Source organism: Mauremys reevesii, linkage group 1 (genome assembly GCF_016161935.1).
Source record: "Mauremys reevesii isolate NIE-2019 linkage group 1, ASM1616193v1, whole genome shotgun sequence".
Lineage (NCBI taxonomy): Eukaryota > Metazoa > Chordata > Testudines > Geoemydidae > Mauremys > Mauremys reevesii.
Window position 1 is genome coordinate 348,745,949 of NC_052623.1, and position 16,463 is coordinate 348,762,411.

Consider the following 16,463-nt stretch of genomic DNA (forward strand, 5'->3'; position numbering starts at 1 on the left):
AATTGATTTGCCAACCATTTAAGCAGCCGCATAGTTCCCTCCCCCCAAGATAAGTAAAGCAATTGCAGCACAAAGTTTTCTAGACTCTGCTTTTCGGATTGCAGTTTGAAAGCAGTTATGGCTCAGCTAACTAATGACAGGGGCAAGGAACAGGCAATTAGCCATTGGTTTTGGGGAGGGAAAAAAGAAAGGCGCCAACTACTCATGAGTAAAGTTACACTTAAGCATAAATGGATCAAGGCCTTAGGCTGTAAGCCTTCAGGTCAGGGATTCCTCTTCCCACATGACTAAAATGCCTACCATATTTTGACTGCTATATAAAACACACACAGAAAATGCTCTGGGACTTGTTAAAGTTGCCAATTATGAGGGTCATCAGTCAAAGTTGCAATTGGTTACACAGCAAACATGGCCACCAGCTTAAGTACGGTTTTGAAAAGTTACACTAATCATTTAAAAAATGTGAAATCTGCTCCAAATTAATCAATTGCATTGATCACTGAAACCTGTTCATCTCTGGCATTCCAATTTCCCACATTGTCCCTCTCTTGGCTATCCAAACATTTCAGTTAAGATCTTCCTTTGCCACTCAGTAGCACATCTCTGTTCAAGTCTCTTTGGCTTCCTCTCCTGCCTTTTAGGTTACCTGTAACCTGTAACTGATTAACTGATTGCACGTAGAGTGCAAACTGATGTGCAGAGTGGCTGAACAGGAATCTCCTCAGATTCAATTCTAATCTTCAAGGCTTTGCTTCTGTCAACAATTCTGTCATTTCTTTCTGATCTTGTACTGTCACTGCCGTTTCCTTCTTTCATGCCACCCCCACACGTTTGGACCACCTTTCCCCCAGTTCATCAAACTGCAATCCTCTCAAAATTCCTTCTCACAATTACAACTCTCCTTTCAGAGTGACACTATTGACTAATAAAATGAATAAGTACATAGCTCTAGGCCAGGGGCGGGCAAACATTTTGGCCTGAGGGCCGCATCAGGTTTCCGAAATTGTATGGAGGGCCGGTTAGGGGAGGCCCGACCCCTGCCCCCTATCTGACCCCCCTTGCTTCTCACCCCCTGGGACTCCTGTCCCACCCAATCCCCCATTCCCTGTCCCGACTGCCCCCCACTGTCCCATCCAACACTTCCTTTCATTCCTGACTGCCCCCCCTCCCCGGACCCCTTCACCATCCAACCACCTCTTCTCCTTGTCCCCCTGATCGCCCCCGGAACCCCTGCCTCTGACTGCCCCTCGCCATCCCATCCAACTCCCGCTCCCCTTTCTGACTGCCCCCCTAGGAACCCCTTCCCTCATTTAACCCCCCCTGTTCCTTGCCCCCTATACACACTCCCACCCCGAACTCCCCTGCCCTCTATCCAACTCCCCCATGTCACGCTCCCTGGAGCACCAGTGGCTGGTGGCGTGGCCAGAGCCCAGGACAGGCAGCCGCGCTGACCGGCTGGAGCCAGCCACGCCACTACACCTGACAAGAACTCACAGCCACGCTGCCCAGAGTGTTGAACCGGCGGCGGGGCAAGCTGAGGCTGCGAGGGTGGGGGAACAGCGGGGTAGGGCCTCCCAGGGCAGGAGCTCACGGGCAGGGCAGGAGAGTCCCACAGGCCAGATGTGGCACACAGACTGTAGTTTGCCCACCTCTGCTCTAGACAGTATTTTAAAGTTATTAAAAAACCCACCACTGAGATAATACATCTGCCACTCAGAACTGTTTTTGTTTTAGAATATAAGATCCAAGGGACAGGATTGGTTATGCACCTTATTGGAAAAGGAACAAAACCCCAACTTTGTAGTATAATATGATGCAAAGTGAATTGCATGTTTCCTTATGGCACTAGGCTACTGAACAGATGCATTACCCAGACTTTACACTTTCTTTTGAAACATGAGGCATTGGATATTCTTTGAGAATGCCAGATTATATAGACAATTTGTTCTCTGAGGCCTTGTCTACGCTATAGGGGAAATTCAATCTCAGCTACGCAATTTGAGTTATGTGAATAGTGTCACTCAAATCGACGTAGCTTAGATCTACTTACTGGGGGGTCCACACTACGAGATGTTGATGAGTGATCTGCAGTCAATTGAGTGGGTCTTGACTAGACCTGCTAAGTTGACCACTGATGCATCAATCGCCACTCATGGATCCCCCGCTAAGTGTAGACAAGCCCTGAATAACATTTCATGTGCTTCTCTACGGAAAACCCACATACACACTATGTACACCATAAACAGATTAAAAGCAGTAAAGAGCTGGTTTCAAAAAGTAATGGATTCTCTTTGATTTAGATATTCACAGACGAAAAAACAAGAACGTTTGTTTCATGTAGGTGGTTTATTGTAAGATAATTTACAAATATTTTCAGGTTTTCCCCATTAATTCTTCACAGAATGATGGACCAACAGTTTTATCAATATGGATATAAGCAGGTTAAACCAACTCTCTAGAATAGCTCCTCGTTTCTTTACCTATAAAAATACAAGAAATATTTAAAGTTTACACACATATCAAGAGTAGCTTTAAGTGTGCATATTACATTATCTCCACTGTCTTTTCATGCTGGCCCACAAGCTTTTAACAGTTTTCTCACTTCAAATGCCCTCTCTGTCCTCCTAATTCTTCTTTAAACCCACTTCTTTCATAATCCTTTTAATATCAATTTCTATATTCCTACTACTGTAAATTCTTCAGCGGGTAGGACAGTGTCTTGTCTGTGTATTTGTAAAATGTTGTGCATGCTTATGGTGCTATAACATTTAAAATGAATGATTATTTAAGTGAGTTCAGTGGCTCAAGGACATTGAATTAAACCATAAATAGGGTCAGAGTATTTGTGGACTTGTATACATTGTGTGAAGTATGGATCACTTTCAGTTCATTCCCTTTCCTCACACATTATGTGTATTAAAGCTCTCTAGAACCATAAGGCACAATATTATAAGCCTGTTATATATGTGGCAGCGTAGAGCAATACTGATGTTTAAAATCAATTTTCTATGGTACCACTGTTGACAAGATGCTATCTACGCTCTAATTACAGATGGGCCCTTGCCAGTCACTCCCCAAACAATTTCTCCAAAAGTTTAGGAGAAGGGAGCACTTAAAATTCAGATTTCTATATTGAAATTCAGACATATTTCTCATTAACTGCTTCAGGATCATCAGTGCCAAACCACTTTTTTGGGAAGAATCTAGTTTCTACTTCATCACTTTACCTCTTGACTTTAGCTGAAACTTGCTTTCCGATTATCCCCTGGTAATGTTGTTATGGGAAAAAACAGAACAAGCAGGTTAAGAAGCAACTCATGCAAACTAAGGCAAAGTTATTCTTGTGATTTAACCAAGGATGTGTCACTGAGCAGCCAAATTAAATACAAACTAAAGAGTTCATTAAAAACACGCACACATGCAGTTGTGGCACAAGCTGTTTTCTGCCATTTCTGTACACACATTAGTTATGAATGCATTGATCTATATCTTTAATTAGAACACAAGTCTAATCTGCTGATTAGATGCAATTTAAATTAATTCTGTGCAAATAAACCAATTATATGGGCTTAAGCACAGCCACCTCTTATCACCCATAGTGCAGTGTTCTGCAGCTCCTAGCAGAGTGGCAAAGTTTGGTAATTTGTCAGCAAAACACACAAGAGCTAAACTGGTTTTATTTCATTAAAATGCGCATTTACATTCAACAAGCTAAAGTTCCATCCAACAGAAGTTATCCCTCACCTTCTAACCTACGCAGCAGGCTGATCTATACAGAAGAAAAGCCAATCTGCTATGTAGGCTGCCCAAAACAAGAATCTACACTACACCAGAGAGAGATTTGGGGCTATTTGAGCCAAGGGCGGATGAAAAAAGGCCCAGGTAATTACACCCATAGAATGGGGAAGACAAGGGTGTCCACTCAAAGATGGGGAGGGGCAGGGGAAAGAGCCACTTCCCATGAACACGATGCAGCTTCATGGCTACAGAATCTTCTATACCAGCCAGCAGTTGCTGAGGCAAAATTTGAGCTGAATGCAGGCTTTAAGCATCATACCAGTCATTGGAATTTGTTAAAGCAGAATAAAGAACTCTTCAAGTATCAATGCATCATTTTTTCTTTTAGTCTTAGAACAGCTGTTCCTCCACCCTACCTATTTAATACAAGGTAAAAAGCAGGACATTTGAACATTAAAACAATTTAAGTGAAAAGCCTTGTTGCATATTTACACAGATACTTACAGAGCAGCAGCACCAGAAATGATCTCAATAAGCTCCTTGGTGATGACAGCTTGACGGGTACGGTTGAATGTCAAGGTCAATTTGTCAATGATCTCAGCTACAAATAAAAATTGAAATTTAGATGGCAGAATCTGGAAATGGAAAAAATTAGATACACTTCCCTCTGATCTACTTGAGCAGACCACTGTCCAACACTGTTAATTCACACCAACAACTGGGCGACCCATTGCAATTTACTAAATATTGTTAACCACCAAGGAATGGAAAAATAAAGGGTACTGCATGCCAAGATGTATTCTGGTACCTTATTTTGTCAGCTGAAGGTCAGCTTTAATTATAATACCTCAAACTAGTGAATGCAATGTGGTGTAATTTGTTAAAGCAATCTAGTATTTATAGTATGAGACCTCACTATCTGCTATTCAGTCTCCCGTAGCTGTGCTGCAATGGGCTTCCCCATGGGTAGCTATATTGTAAAGGAAAAGCTGCAGTTGTGTAAGCAAGTTACCACTGTTCTGACCAGCAGAAATGTCTAATTGGGAATCTACCTGGTCTCCCATTAATTCCTTCTTGGAGCTGGAGCTGGACCTCCCTCATATGTTGAGAGAAGGAGGCCAGCAAGGAAATGTACCCAAACTTCTTCTGTTCCCCTCTCCCTCACATATAGGGGCTTTCTGAATTCACTGTGCTATTCCCTGCACAATGTGACTGCATATTTAAAAACATCCTTACCTCTGCGTACTAAAACTGACAGCTATTTGCTTTCCCTCATTAGTGGCGATTGCTCACTTTTTGCTTTGCACTCAGCTTAGACAATAAAAATGGACACATGAGTCTCATTTCTGATTGATGCCCCAGCATAATGATGAAATGTTTGGGTGGCAAACACTGAAAGGGAGAGGTTTAAATCCAAACATCTGACAAAGTGGGTATTCACCCACAAAAGCTCATGCTCCAATACGTTTGTTAGTCTATAAGGTGCCACAGAACTCTTCGCTGCTTTTATAAATCCAAACAGTAATTTTTCCCTTGGAATTAAACAAAAAGAAAAAAAGCAAGCATAGAAGCTCTTGATCTTAGGCTGTGCAAAACCATTTTGTTTCACACACACACTCACTCTATGGGTCTAAATTACAGCTGATCAAATAATATAATATTTTAGTTAGCATTTTTTTTTTAATTAAGTCATCCAAAAAGTACCTATGGCTGCAAGTTCCACCCCGTTTGCCACACTGCAGTACCTTAGTCCAAAAACTTAGTGTTTGTGGCCAGAGTAGGGGAAAAAAAATTGATTCAATTCCTAAACTCTATTGCTTGTCCAGCAACCTGCTGGGTGACCTTGGGTAAGATATTTAAAAATTTGCTTCAGTCTCCCCATCTATAAAATTGTTGCCACCGTAATTGCAATGGGTTTGAGAGGCTTAATTAAAAGTTCACGGAGCTTTTTGAAATCTCAACTCAACAGACACTGAAAAAGCGTAAAGTACTCGTGGCAGTCATAGGGCCAGCCCAGTACTTTACACTCTTACACAGGAATCCTGCATTCCACTTCTCGCCAGAGCCTCTTGCTTTCCATATCAAGAGAACTGGGTACCAAGAATATAATGTCACTGAGCAGCAGCCTCTTTTTCTTAGGTACTGAGTAAGGCTGATGTGTCTGGAAGGGCTGTATTGGCTGAAGAGATAGCAACTAGGATTGTGGGACATGAAGAGTAGGGGGATGGGCTAGAATAGCAAACACTGAAAATGTACAAGCGAGATGGTGAACTTCTGGTTAATCCTGCTAGACTGCTCAAGTCCTGTAAACACCCCCAAGAGTATTCTTACAAGCATTTTTGCTAGCGTTGTCCATAGCAGTCATTCTGGCACTCTGCTCGCTGGTGGTGGATTCCTTCAGAGAGTAGAAAAGGATGTTTGCTAATGTAAACTCCTGGTAGTTTCGCAGCACGTCGGCATCAATATCATCATAGATACTAATGCTTTCTGTAAGAATAGGTAAGAGTGGAGATTAAAAACCTGCCAAAACTAGTCACATCCTACTGAAGATACTGTGGCATTAAAAGTTACTGACATGTTTTTGCTTCCTAGCACCCAACCTCGTTCACACTGAAATCAAATTTTATTTTAATTTCAACATCTTGTTTGCTATAAAACAAGCAAAATCAAGTCCCTGTCAACAGAGGCCAAATCCCAAACTATGCTAATGTGGTAGTAAAAAAACCCAGAACAACTTAACTTAAAAATCCCATCCTCACAAATGACATCCTTGGATTGCCAGACATTTAAGTACACAACCAGGCAAATGTAAGCAAAATGGGGCTGTGTTATGACAACTAACTGACGGACCATGAGATATACGGTCTTTCAAGAGTTTTATTCATTGCATTGGACGGCATAGTTAGTTTTACTACTTACCAGCACCAGCAACTGTATCAAGAGAGTAGAAAGGTTTTTCATCTGTCTTGTAGGAGATGACAGACCTACATGAGACAAATTATTTTTAAAGATCTTTATTACAGTAAAAAAAGTCTCTACTGTAATTCTAATCTAAAAATTGATGAAAAACTTCTGTTTTCCAAAATCTGAGATTAGCGTTCCGTGGTGCTGTGGTGAACAGCTGACACCTCAGACAACCAAGAACAGAAAACTTCTTATACTACTTTTGTTGTAACACCATCAACTATAACAGGAATAAAGAACAGAACCCAGAACATAGCTCCTGGCAGGTATGTGCTTTCCAGTAATTGTTAAAGCACATCTAAGTTTACACATGTATTATGATGTTTGAAATCTTGACCTCTTTAAAACAAAAAATTCAGCATGTCAGATCACCATGAGTTTTCAGATGTCGTCACTGGACTAACATACCACTTCCATATATTGTCTGAGTCTACATAAAACCTTCCATCCCACTCCTTTCTGTGCACTCTTAAAACAAAAGAAAGACATTTGAAGATCAGTCTCAGTTTATCTTGCCTGAATCGATTGTAGATGACAGATCCTTCATCGAATTCATATCCAGAGTTTAGCAGCTCTAAGGCAATCACTGAAGCATCTCCAAAGCTGGGGGGTTTCCTTCCCACTTCTTTGAATGTCACCAGGAAATGTTTATTGTGTGTCCTAAAATAAAACCAAGCCCGTGTAAAACCCGAGCCAATGTGCTATTGTAGACCGCAACTATGGGCCTTGATTTAGATAAACACCTAATCCCATGCTTTGCTTTAAGTACACAAATAGACCCACTGACTTTAAATGGGACTACTGGTGTGCTTATAGTTAAGTATATGCATCAGTGCTTTTCTGGATTGGGGCCTAGATGAAAGGAATTTTATTTATTTAAAATTTGGCTCACTGGAATAGCTTCATGAGATGTACCTCTAACTTTTACAATAGTGAGAGTCTTGTCAGCAATCACATTCTCATTCCAACATAGTTCAGTACAGTGCAACAATTAACACAGAACACAATTCAGCAAAAAGAACTTTAGCATAATTGCAGGAATTTGTTTTACAGAACCTTGATTTTTTTTCCACGGCCATTTAAAAATAAATTAGCCTATGCATTCCAAGCTGTTTATTAAAGGATAGCCCTGAAATTTCTACTATAGAAAATTTAAAGCAGCGCTCACCAACCCATTGATCGCAATTGGCTGGTTGATTCTGGAGTCTCTACCAGTCGATCACGATCTCCAGCCGCGGCAACATAACGGGGCTGCCTGCCGCAGCCCCATGCCGCTCGCAGAAGCGGCCAGCACACCCCTGTGGGCTCGCACGGTGGGGAGGGGTCTCCGTGCACTGCTCCTGCCTGCAAGCACCACTCCCGCAGCTCCATTGGCTGGGAACAGGGAGCTATGGCCAATGGGAGGTGCGGGGGCAGTGCCTGCAGAGAGGGGCAGCATGAAGAGTCACGTGTCCACCCCCCAGGAGCCGGAGGGGTGCGATGGCGCCTTCCAGGAGTGGCGTGGTGCACTGCTGGATGGCAAGGTGGCCCGGCTTGTGATTGGGAGGAGGGGCCGATGTGCCTGAGTGGGGCCAAGGCAGGGAGTGAGCCTGCCTTAGCCCCACTGCGCTGCCAACCGGAAGCCCCCCGAGGTAAGTGCCCCACAGCGGGAGCCTGCACCCCAACCCCCTCCCAGAGCCAGCAGCCCACAACTCCCTGCACCCCAACACTCTGCTCTAGCCCAGAGTCTCCTCCTGCACTTATACTCCCTCCCAGAGCTTGCACCCCTCACCCCCTCCTGCACCCCAACCCCCTGCCCCAGGCTCAGCTCTCCCACACTGTGAATCCCTCAGCCCCATCCCAGGGCACGCACCGCTGCCCAAACCCGAACCCCCTGCCCCAGCCCAGTGAAAGTGAGTGAGAGTGGGGGACAGCGAGCGACCGGGGTGGGAGGAGGGGGAAATGGAGTGAGCAGAGCAGATCAGATCCTGGGTTGCCCTTAAATTCAAGAAGTGATCTTAGGCGTAAAATGGTGGAAGACCACTGATTTAAAGCATTACTACTCAAAGATTACCTTTGAAGCAGGCCTCTTAACTTGTCACCTACTCCAACCACCATGACCTCTTTCCCTGCATCTGAGAGGGTGCTAACTTCAGTTTTTATGGCCTTAGCAACAGAGGTATGGATAGCACCACAAAGACCACGATCAGAGGACACACCAATAATGAGGTGTTTCTTCTTGTCTTCAGGGACCTTAATTTCTGCTTTCTCATAGAGAGCTGGAAAAAAAAAAAGTAGGAAAAGTTGCATTCAAGCATATTCATCCCTAGCAATGTCTCTGGGTATGTCTACACTATGGGATTATTCCGATTTTACTGAAACCGGTTTTGTAAAACAGACTGTATAAAGTCGAGTGCACACGGCCACACTAAGCACATTAATTCGGCGGTGTGCGTCCATGTACCAAGGCTAGCGTCGATTTCCGGAGCGTTGCATTGTGGGTAGCTATCCCATAGTTCCCGCAATCTCCCCCGCCCATTGGAATTTTGGGTTGAGATCCCAATGCATGATGGGGCAAAAACAGTGTTGCGGGTGATTCTGGGTAAATGTCATCACTCAATCCTTCCTCCGTGAAAGCAACAGCAGACAATCATTTTGCGCCCTTTTTCCCTGGATTGCCCTGGCAGATGCCATAGCATGGCAACCATGGAGCCTGTTTTGCCTTTTGTCACTGTCACCGTATGTGTACCGGATGCTGCTGACAGAGGCGGTACTGCAGTGCTACACAGCAGCATTCATTTGCCTTTGCAAGGTAGCAGAAACGACTACCATCCCTATTGCACCGTCTGTCATTGTAAATTGGCGATGAGATGATGGTTATCAGTCATTTTGCACCGTTTGCATTTGGAAATTGTCGATGACGGTTATCAATCCTTTTGTACCGTCTGCTGCTGTCATGGGTGCTCCTGGCTGGCCTCGCTGAGGTCGGCCAGGGGCGCATGGACAAAAATGGGAATGACTCCCTGGGTCATTCACTTCTTTATGTTTTGTCTAAAAATAGAGTCAGTCCTGCCTAGAATATGGGGCAAATGTACTAGAGAACCAGAGAGCACAGCCGCTCTGTGTCAGAGCCCCAGAGATCCCGCAGAAATGATGAGCTGCATGCCATTCTAGGGGGTGCCCCTGCAACAACCCCACCCATTGCTTCCCTCCTCCCCCAACCCTCCTGGGCTACCGTGGCAGTGTCCCCCCATTTGTGTGATGAAGTAATAAAGAATGCAGGAATAAGAAACACCGACTTTAGTGAGATAAAATGATGGGGAGGCAGCCTCCAGCTGCTATGATAGTCCAGGCAGGACATTAAAAGGGAGGGGGGGGGGGAGAGGAGCACAGCCTCCCGCTGCTATGATAATCCAGGCAGTACAGAATCTTTTCTTTAGACCTGAAAGGGGGGAGCAGGGGCTGATGGAGCTCAGTCCCCAGTTGCTATGATGAGGATGATTACCAATCCTTTTGTACCATCTGCTGGGAATGACCGGGAGTCATTCCTATTTTTACCCAGGCGCCCCCGGCCAACCTCACCGAGGCCAGCCAGGAGCACTCACGGGCTGACGACGAGAACGGATACCAGTCCTTCTGTACTGTACCATCTGCCACCGGGGAGGGGAGAGGATGCTGCTGTTTAGTGCTCCAGCACCCCGTCTACCAGCAGCATGCAGTAGACATAGGGTGACATTAAAAATAGGCGAGAAACTATTTTTTCCCCCTTTTCTTTGGGGGGGAGGGGGGAAGGGTGTAAATTGACGACATACACCCTGAAACACCAAGGAAAATGTTCTTGACCCTTCAGGCACTTGGAGCCCAGCCAAGAATGCAAATGCTTTTCGGAGACAGCGGGGACTGTGGGATAGCTGGAGTCCTCAGTCCCCCCTCCCTCCATGAGCGTCCATTTGATTCTTTGGCTTTCCGTTACACTTCTCACGCAGCACTGTGCTGAGTCCCTGCTGTGGCCTCTGTCTATCGTAGCCTGGAGATTTTTTCAAATGCTTTGTCATTTCGTCTTCTGTAACAGAGCTCTGATACAACAAATTTGTCTCCCCATACAGCGATCAGATCCAGCATCTCCCATACGGTCCATGCTGGAGCTCTTTTTGGATTTGGGTCTGCATCGCCACCCGTGCTGTTCAGAGCTCCACGCTAGGCAAACAGGAAATGAAATTCAAAAGTTCGCGGGGCTTTTCCTGTCTACCTGGCCAGTGCATCTGAGTTCAGATTGCTTTCCGGAGCAGTCACAATGGTGCACTGTGGGATATCGCCCGGAGGCCAATACCGTCGATTTGCGGCCACACTAACCCTAATCCGACATGGCAATACCGATTTCAGCACTACTCCTCTCGTCGGGGAGGAGTACAGAAATCGGTTTAAAGAGCCCTTTATATCGATGTAAAGGGCCTCTTTGTGTGGATGGGTGCAGGGTTAAATCAGTTTAACGCTGCTAAATTTGGTTTAAACGCATAGTGTAGACCAGGCCTCTTAAGAGACATTTTGACACTGACTAAACATATTAGCACCTATTCTGACTAGAACCATTTCTAAAGGCACGCTAGTCACACTTTTGTCTGCCTATTGATGATATAATTAACCCTTAAGGTTATTATAACTGACACAGAAAGATACTTTTTAAATAATGGTTTACTCCTGTGCATTTGGCCGTGCTCTGAGTCTAGTCAGTTTCACTGTTGTGTTGATGCATTAGTCTTGTATATCATTCCAAAGGTGGCTCAGGTGCATGCTCTTCCCCATGCTTTGCAATAGTGTGTTTACCAGTAACAGCAAAGTTTAAACTGAAGATGTACCAAACAGGCACACGAGTGCAGAAAGAGGACAAGAGAAGAGAGGAGGTGGGCCCCAAATGATTAGGTGTCGCTGTTTCCGAGCTAAACCAAAAGACCATTATAAACATAGACGGGGAGCAAAAATTTCCTTATGTTTTCTAAAAACCTTGTACAAGTTAGGACATAATATTTAAGGGAAGCTAACAGAAAATTAATTTAAAAATATTTAATATTCACATCGTCTCTAAGATATGGATTCTCCTTTTGACAGTCTCCCCCAGAAAGTATAATCATATAGGGGATTTAGGACCACAAATCTTATTGAAATTCTTCCCCTCAATTCTTATGTCAGATACCACACAAACAATTTCTCTTACCCAAGGATCCTACTCCATACACTCTAGCTGGTTTCAGTTCCCTCTCGGCTCTGGCATACTTCGCTGCAGCAACCATCTTCATGGACTTTGTAATTTTCTGGATATTCTTGATGGACTTTAAACGCCTGGTAACTACAAGCATTTGAGGGTTAAAATTGGGCTAAAGTTTCTAGCCGTCACAAATTAATCAGCTTCTATAAGATAGGGAGAGAGAGATGACAATATAAAAAAATTCAAGTGAGATTACGGATTACATTTACAGTTCTGTTTAAACTAGCAAAATAATAAAAGTAGTAATTTAGACAGAATGCGCGCTCCACTTTTTCCTATAAATGGAATAGACGGTCAGTTTTCAGAATGGAGAGAGATAAATAGCAGTATCCCTCAAGGATCTGTACCAGGTCCAATGGTGTTCAACATATTCATAAATAATCTGGAAAAAGGGATAAACACCGAGGAGGCAAAGTTTGTAGATACAAAATTACTCGAAATAGTTAAATCCAAAGCAGATTGTGAAGAGTTACAAAGAGATCTCTCTAAACTAGGTGACTGGGCAACAAAATGGCAGATGAAATTCAATGCTGATAAATGCAAAGTAATTGGGGAAAACATAATCCCAACACACCTAAAAACGATGGCATCTAAATTAGCTGTTACCACTCAAGAGAGAGATGTTGGAGTCATTTTGGACAGTTCTCTGAAAACATCCACTCAATGTGCAGCAACAGTCAAAAAAGCGAACAGAATGTTGGGAACCATTAGGAGAGGGATAGATAATAAAACAGAAAATATCATAATGCTACTACATAAATCCATGGTACGCCCACACCTTGAATACTGCATGCAGTTCTGGTAACTCCATCTCAAAAAACGATACATTAGAAATGGAAAGGAACAGAGAAGGGCCACAAAAATGATTAGGGATATGGAACAGCTTCTATATGAGGAGAGATTAAAAAGACTGGGACTATGCAGCATGGAAAAGAGGAGATTAAGGGAGGATATGATAGAGGTCTATAAAATCATCAATGGTGTGGAGAAAGTGAAGAAGGAAGTGTTATTTACTTCTTCACATAACACAAGAACTACAGGTCACCCATTCACATTAATAGGCAGCAGGTTTAAAACAAACAAAAGGAAGTACTTCTTCATACAACACGCAGTCAACCAATGGAACTCCTTGCCAGAGGATGCTGTGAATGCCAAAACTATAGTTGGATTAAAAAAAGAATTACATAAATTCATGGAGGCTAGGTCCATAATGGCTAATAGCCAAGATGGTCAGGGATGCAACTCCATGCTCTGGGTATCTGAGGGCCAGATGCTGGGACTGGATGACAGGGGATGGATCACTTGAAGATTGCCTTGTTCTTTTATTCCCTCTTAAGCATTGGCACCGGGCACTGTACTAGATGTACCATTGGTCTCACCCAGTGTGGGCATTCTTATGTTCCTAAATAAATGTGTATAGAACTAACCCTGTAGTGCATTTACCTGGAGAACAGACTCTTTCTACAGAGGAGAAATTTTTCATAGCTCCAAAAACAGAAACTGATGCAGTCGGGGTTTAAGCTAAAGCTCCATATTCATGTAGGCCTTACTTTTCCCCTTCTGTCTCTACCTTTTTTGTATGAATGCCCCTCTCAAGTCATCATGCCTATTCCCTGCAGTAAATACAGCTCTGTATTTTAAAGACATACAGTCCGGTCAAATTTGGTCCCAAGTTTAGATTTTGGCAATGCAAGCACATTTTTATATAAGGCAAGACTTTTAGAAATGTTACTATGAATAAAAAAAAACCACTGAAAGAAATGGAAAAGGAAAAGACAAAGTCTAACTAAATTCCCCTGCATTATTTGTGATAGAGATTGGAAGACTTTACTAGTGCATGAAAACCTAAAAGAGTGATTTGATAAGATGAAAAACAAGTAAAACTGACAGGTTTGCTTTTATTGTCCAAAGTGAGAGGAATACACAAAGTCTACAAAAAGAAACAGAGAAAAGTAAATTCAATTTTTAAAAATTATTTGTTTTAATAAGCAAAAACATCAGCAAGGATTTGGTCCCAAGTTATACTTTTAACTTAATAGTGTCTTTAAAACAAAGTTTCCTTAAAAAACATTTACCTTTTATTGAATGTTGTCTTTTTTTGAAGGAAGACTGATTATTTATGGGTAAATTCATGCTTATGAAAACAAGATGCTGACAGCATTGATTAGAAATGGTCACAGTGTAAGCAGCTTCTCTTTACAATTTAATCGGTGACTGCCAGGTTACTCTCCCAAACACAGATCAGTCAGCAAGTGATTCTGTGATTACAAGTTACAAGGAGCGCTGACCCTCCAGAATCAGGTCCTGGCTGAAACTAGTTTACCCTTGTTTATCAAGTATACATTTAAACCTTACTTTACTTGGAGGGTTGGAGGAGTATGAGTTTATTAATGCATTGTGCCACCTAGTCCCAATATTATGATGACACTAATTTGCCATTTTCAGAAAGAAGTTTAGCAACTAAATGACTAAAATGAGTAACTACAATATTACGGTTTGGAAAATAAAATAAAGTTAAAGGCAGGCACAGCAGCCTTTTCTCAAAGTCCTTCGTTTTTGTAAATATGCATATGAAAAATAACTGATTTCTTGTATTTAGTTTAAAACTACTCATGCAGTTGCCTTTTTTAATTTCAGTTACATACCCTTATTCTGGTCTACCCACACCACCAACTGGATGCCATTAATGGAGCTTTTCTGTTTAAGTACCTTCTGCAAACACAGGACTGTGAAGACCCTCTTATGACTGTCATTTTAGACAGTTTATCACCAAGTCTCCCATCTGGCAGAGCTGGTCTCCTAACCAACACAACTTCAAAGCCTCCAAGTCCTCATTTTTTAATTTAAAAACAGAGAAATTTTTCCTTCATAATCAATTTACTGAATCGAGACCATTACAGTTTGAGTGAATATTGCATTTTAAGATTGCTCCTCTGCAACACACCCCATTCCTCCCATCTCCTACCATATTATAAACAAATCAGAAGTACTTACTGTCCTTTAGAGTGGCCATATTTCTGACTTGGCCCCTGAAAATTAACAGAAACATGGTGTGTTAAGTGCTACTCCAACAAGTCACCACAGTCTCCTATTTTCCAGAGATGAGAGAATTATATTTGCAAATGTAAAAGTGGGTTGTTGCTTCTTAATAACACACTTCATTCTATGTTGATTCATATTCTGCACCTTATTCATATTTTCTCTTTTTCCTTTCTTCCCATGCAGAGCACATCTTTGTTTTATACTTTATTGCTATGCAATGCTGATTAAATGTATCATACAGCATTGTACAGTACCCACTATCCAGAAGAAACTGTTATTGATGGTCAGCTATAAACAGGGGATAGCAGGGAGGAAATCTCAGAGATGGGAGAAAACTGACATCCATAATTTCAAAAGATACAAGGGCATCTATGCTAATTAATGAGTAAATGGATGATATCTCCCTTCAGTATCTGATAAGATCACTGCGATGTTTGCAGCCTCTGTCACATACAAGGGCAGGTTAGCTTTTCTCTTTTTTGCCAGGCATCGTTCATCTAACCCTAAAATTTATAACCCCCGCTCCTATAAACTCACTTCTTTCAGCTGGCCTCCCACCACTAACTGTCCACTTGCTCACATGCTTCACCTGACAGACCTGTAATTTAATTCATATAATTTAACATTAAAATTTAAAAGAAAAACATTTAAAACAAAATGTGAGACAAATTGGACTGGATTTTGCGTTCCGTCCCACCACCTTCTTTAATCTGTATTTCATCCATCATGCTTGTATGGTCTTTGGGGCAGTGAACCTGTCTTCCCTGGTAGGTTAAAGCAGCAGCAACGTCCAGATAAGCGAGCTTTTATTCAAGCTACATTACGGTAAAATCCTCCTTATCTGAGCAGCCCCCCTCCCCAAGCTTTACAGACCAGCCCTGCGAACCCCCCCCCCCTTAACCTTGCGCACAGCTCCTCTCCCCAGCAGGGGGGTCTGACCAGAGAGAAGGGCCTGGCCTGGCCGAGGCTCAGGGCGTCGCCCCGATACTCCAGCTCCCCTGGATGTGACCGCGTTGGGGGGAAGGGAGCAAGGGGAGCGCCCAGGGGCCGGAACTGGGCCACTCCTGGTGCAGCCCCCTGGCCTGTTCACTGACCTAGCGAGAGCCAGGTACTGGGGTGTTCGGGTGCCCCCCCGTACTCCGACCCAGGGGCCAGCCCCCCCCATACCCCGACCCAGGGGCCAGCCCCCCCACCCATTATCCTCAGCCCCGGCCGCCCTCTGCTCGTCCCCAGGCCCGATGCTCCCTGGGCCGCCGCGCCGCGCCTCCCACGCCGCGTCCCCACCCCCTCTCGGCACCCGCAGACCCGGCCCGCTCCCCGTTACCATTGCGGCTGGTAGAGCAGGACCGCGGCTCCCCGGGAGAACATGGCGGCGCCTCTCCCCGCTGCTGGCTGCTGCCGCCCGGCTGAAGGTCAGAGCCGCCGCACAGCGCACGCGCCGCGACCGACAGAGGCGGGGCGAAGAGCGGTCTCGCGG

General features: G+C 43.8%; 1 protein-coding gene across 4 annotated transcripts; it reads right to left on the reverse strand.

Moving 5' to 3' along the window:
* Window positions 1-2,327: 2,327 nt before the first annotated feature.
* ATP5F1C (ATP synthase F1 subunit gamma) lies at window positions 2,328-16,458 on the reverse strand. Of its 4 annotated transcripts, XM_039519561.1 has the most exons (11): window positions 16,311-16,428; window positions 15,524-15,584; window positions 14,939-14,973; window positions 11,894-12,025; window positions 8,756-8,960; window positions 7,219-7,362; window positions 6,658-6,722; window positions 6,070-6,225; window positions 4,243-4,339; window positions 3,228-3,265; window positions 2,328-2,480 (listed from the first exon to the last, which is right to left on the reverse strand). In XM_039519561.1, the coding sequence occupies exons 3-10, from the start codon at window positions 14,955-14,957 to the stop codon at window positions 3,259-3,261; spliced, it is 825 nt and encodes a 274-aa protein (XP_039375495.1). In that variant the 5' UTR covers window positions 14,958-14,973; window positions 15,524-15,584; window positions 16,311-16,428; the 3' UTR covers window positions 2,328-2,480; window positions 3,228-3,258. The 4 variants fall into 4 exon arrangements, with proteins under 4 accessions (XP_039375495.1, XP_039375492.1, XP_039375493.1 ...); XM_039519558.1 differs by lacking the exon at window positions 15,524-15,584 and having other exon boundaries at window positions 16,311-16,458; XM_039519559.1 differs by lacking the exons at window positions 3,228-3,265; window positions 15,524-15,584 and having other exon boundaries at window positions 16,311-16,458.
* Window positions 16,459-16,463: the final 5 nt, after the last annotated feature.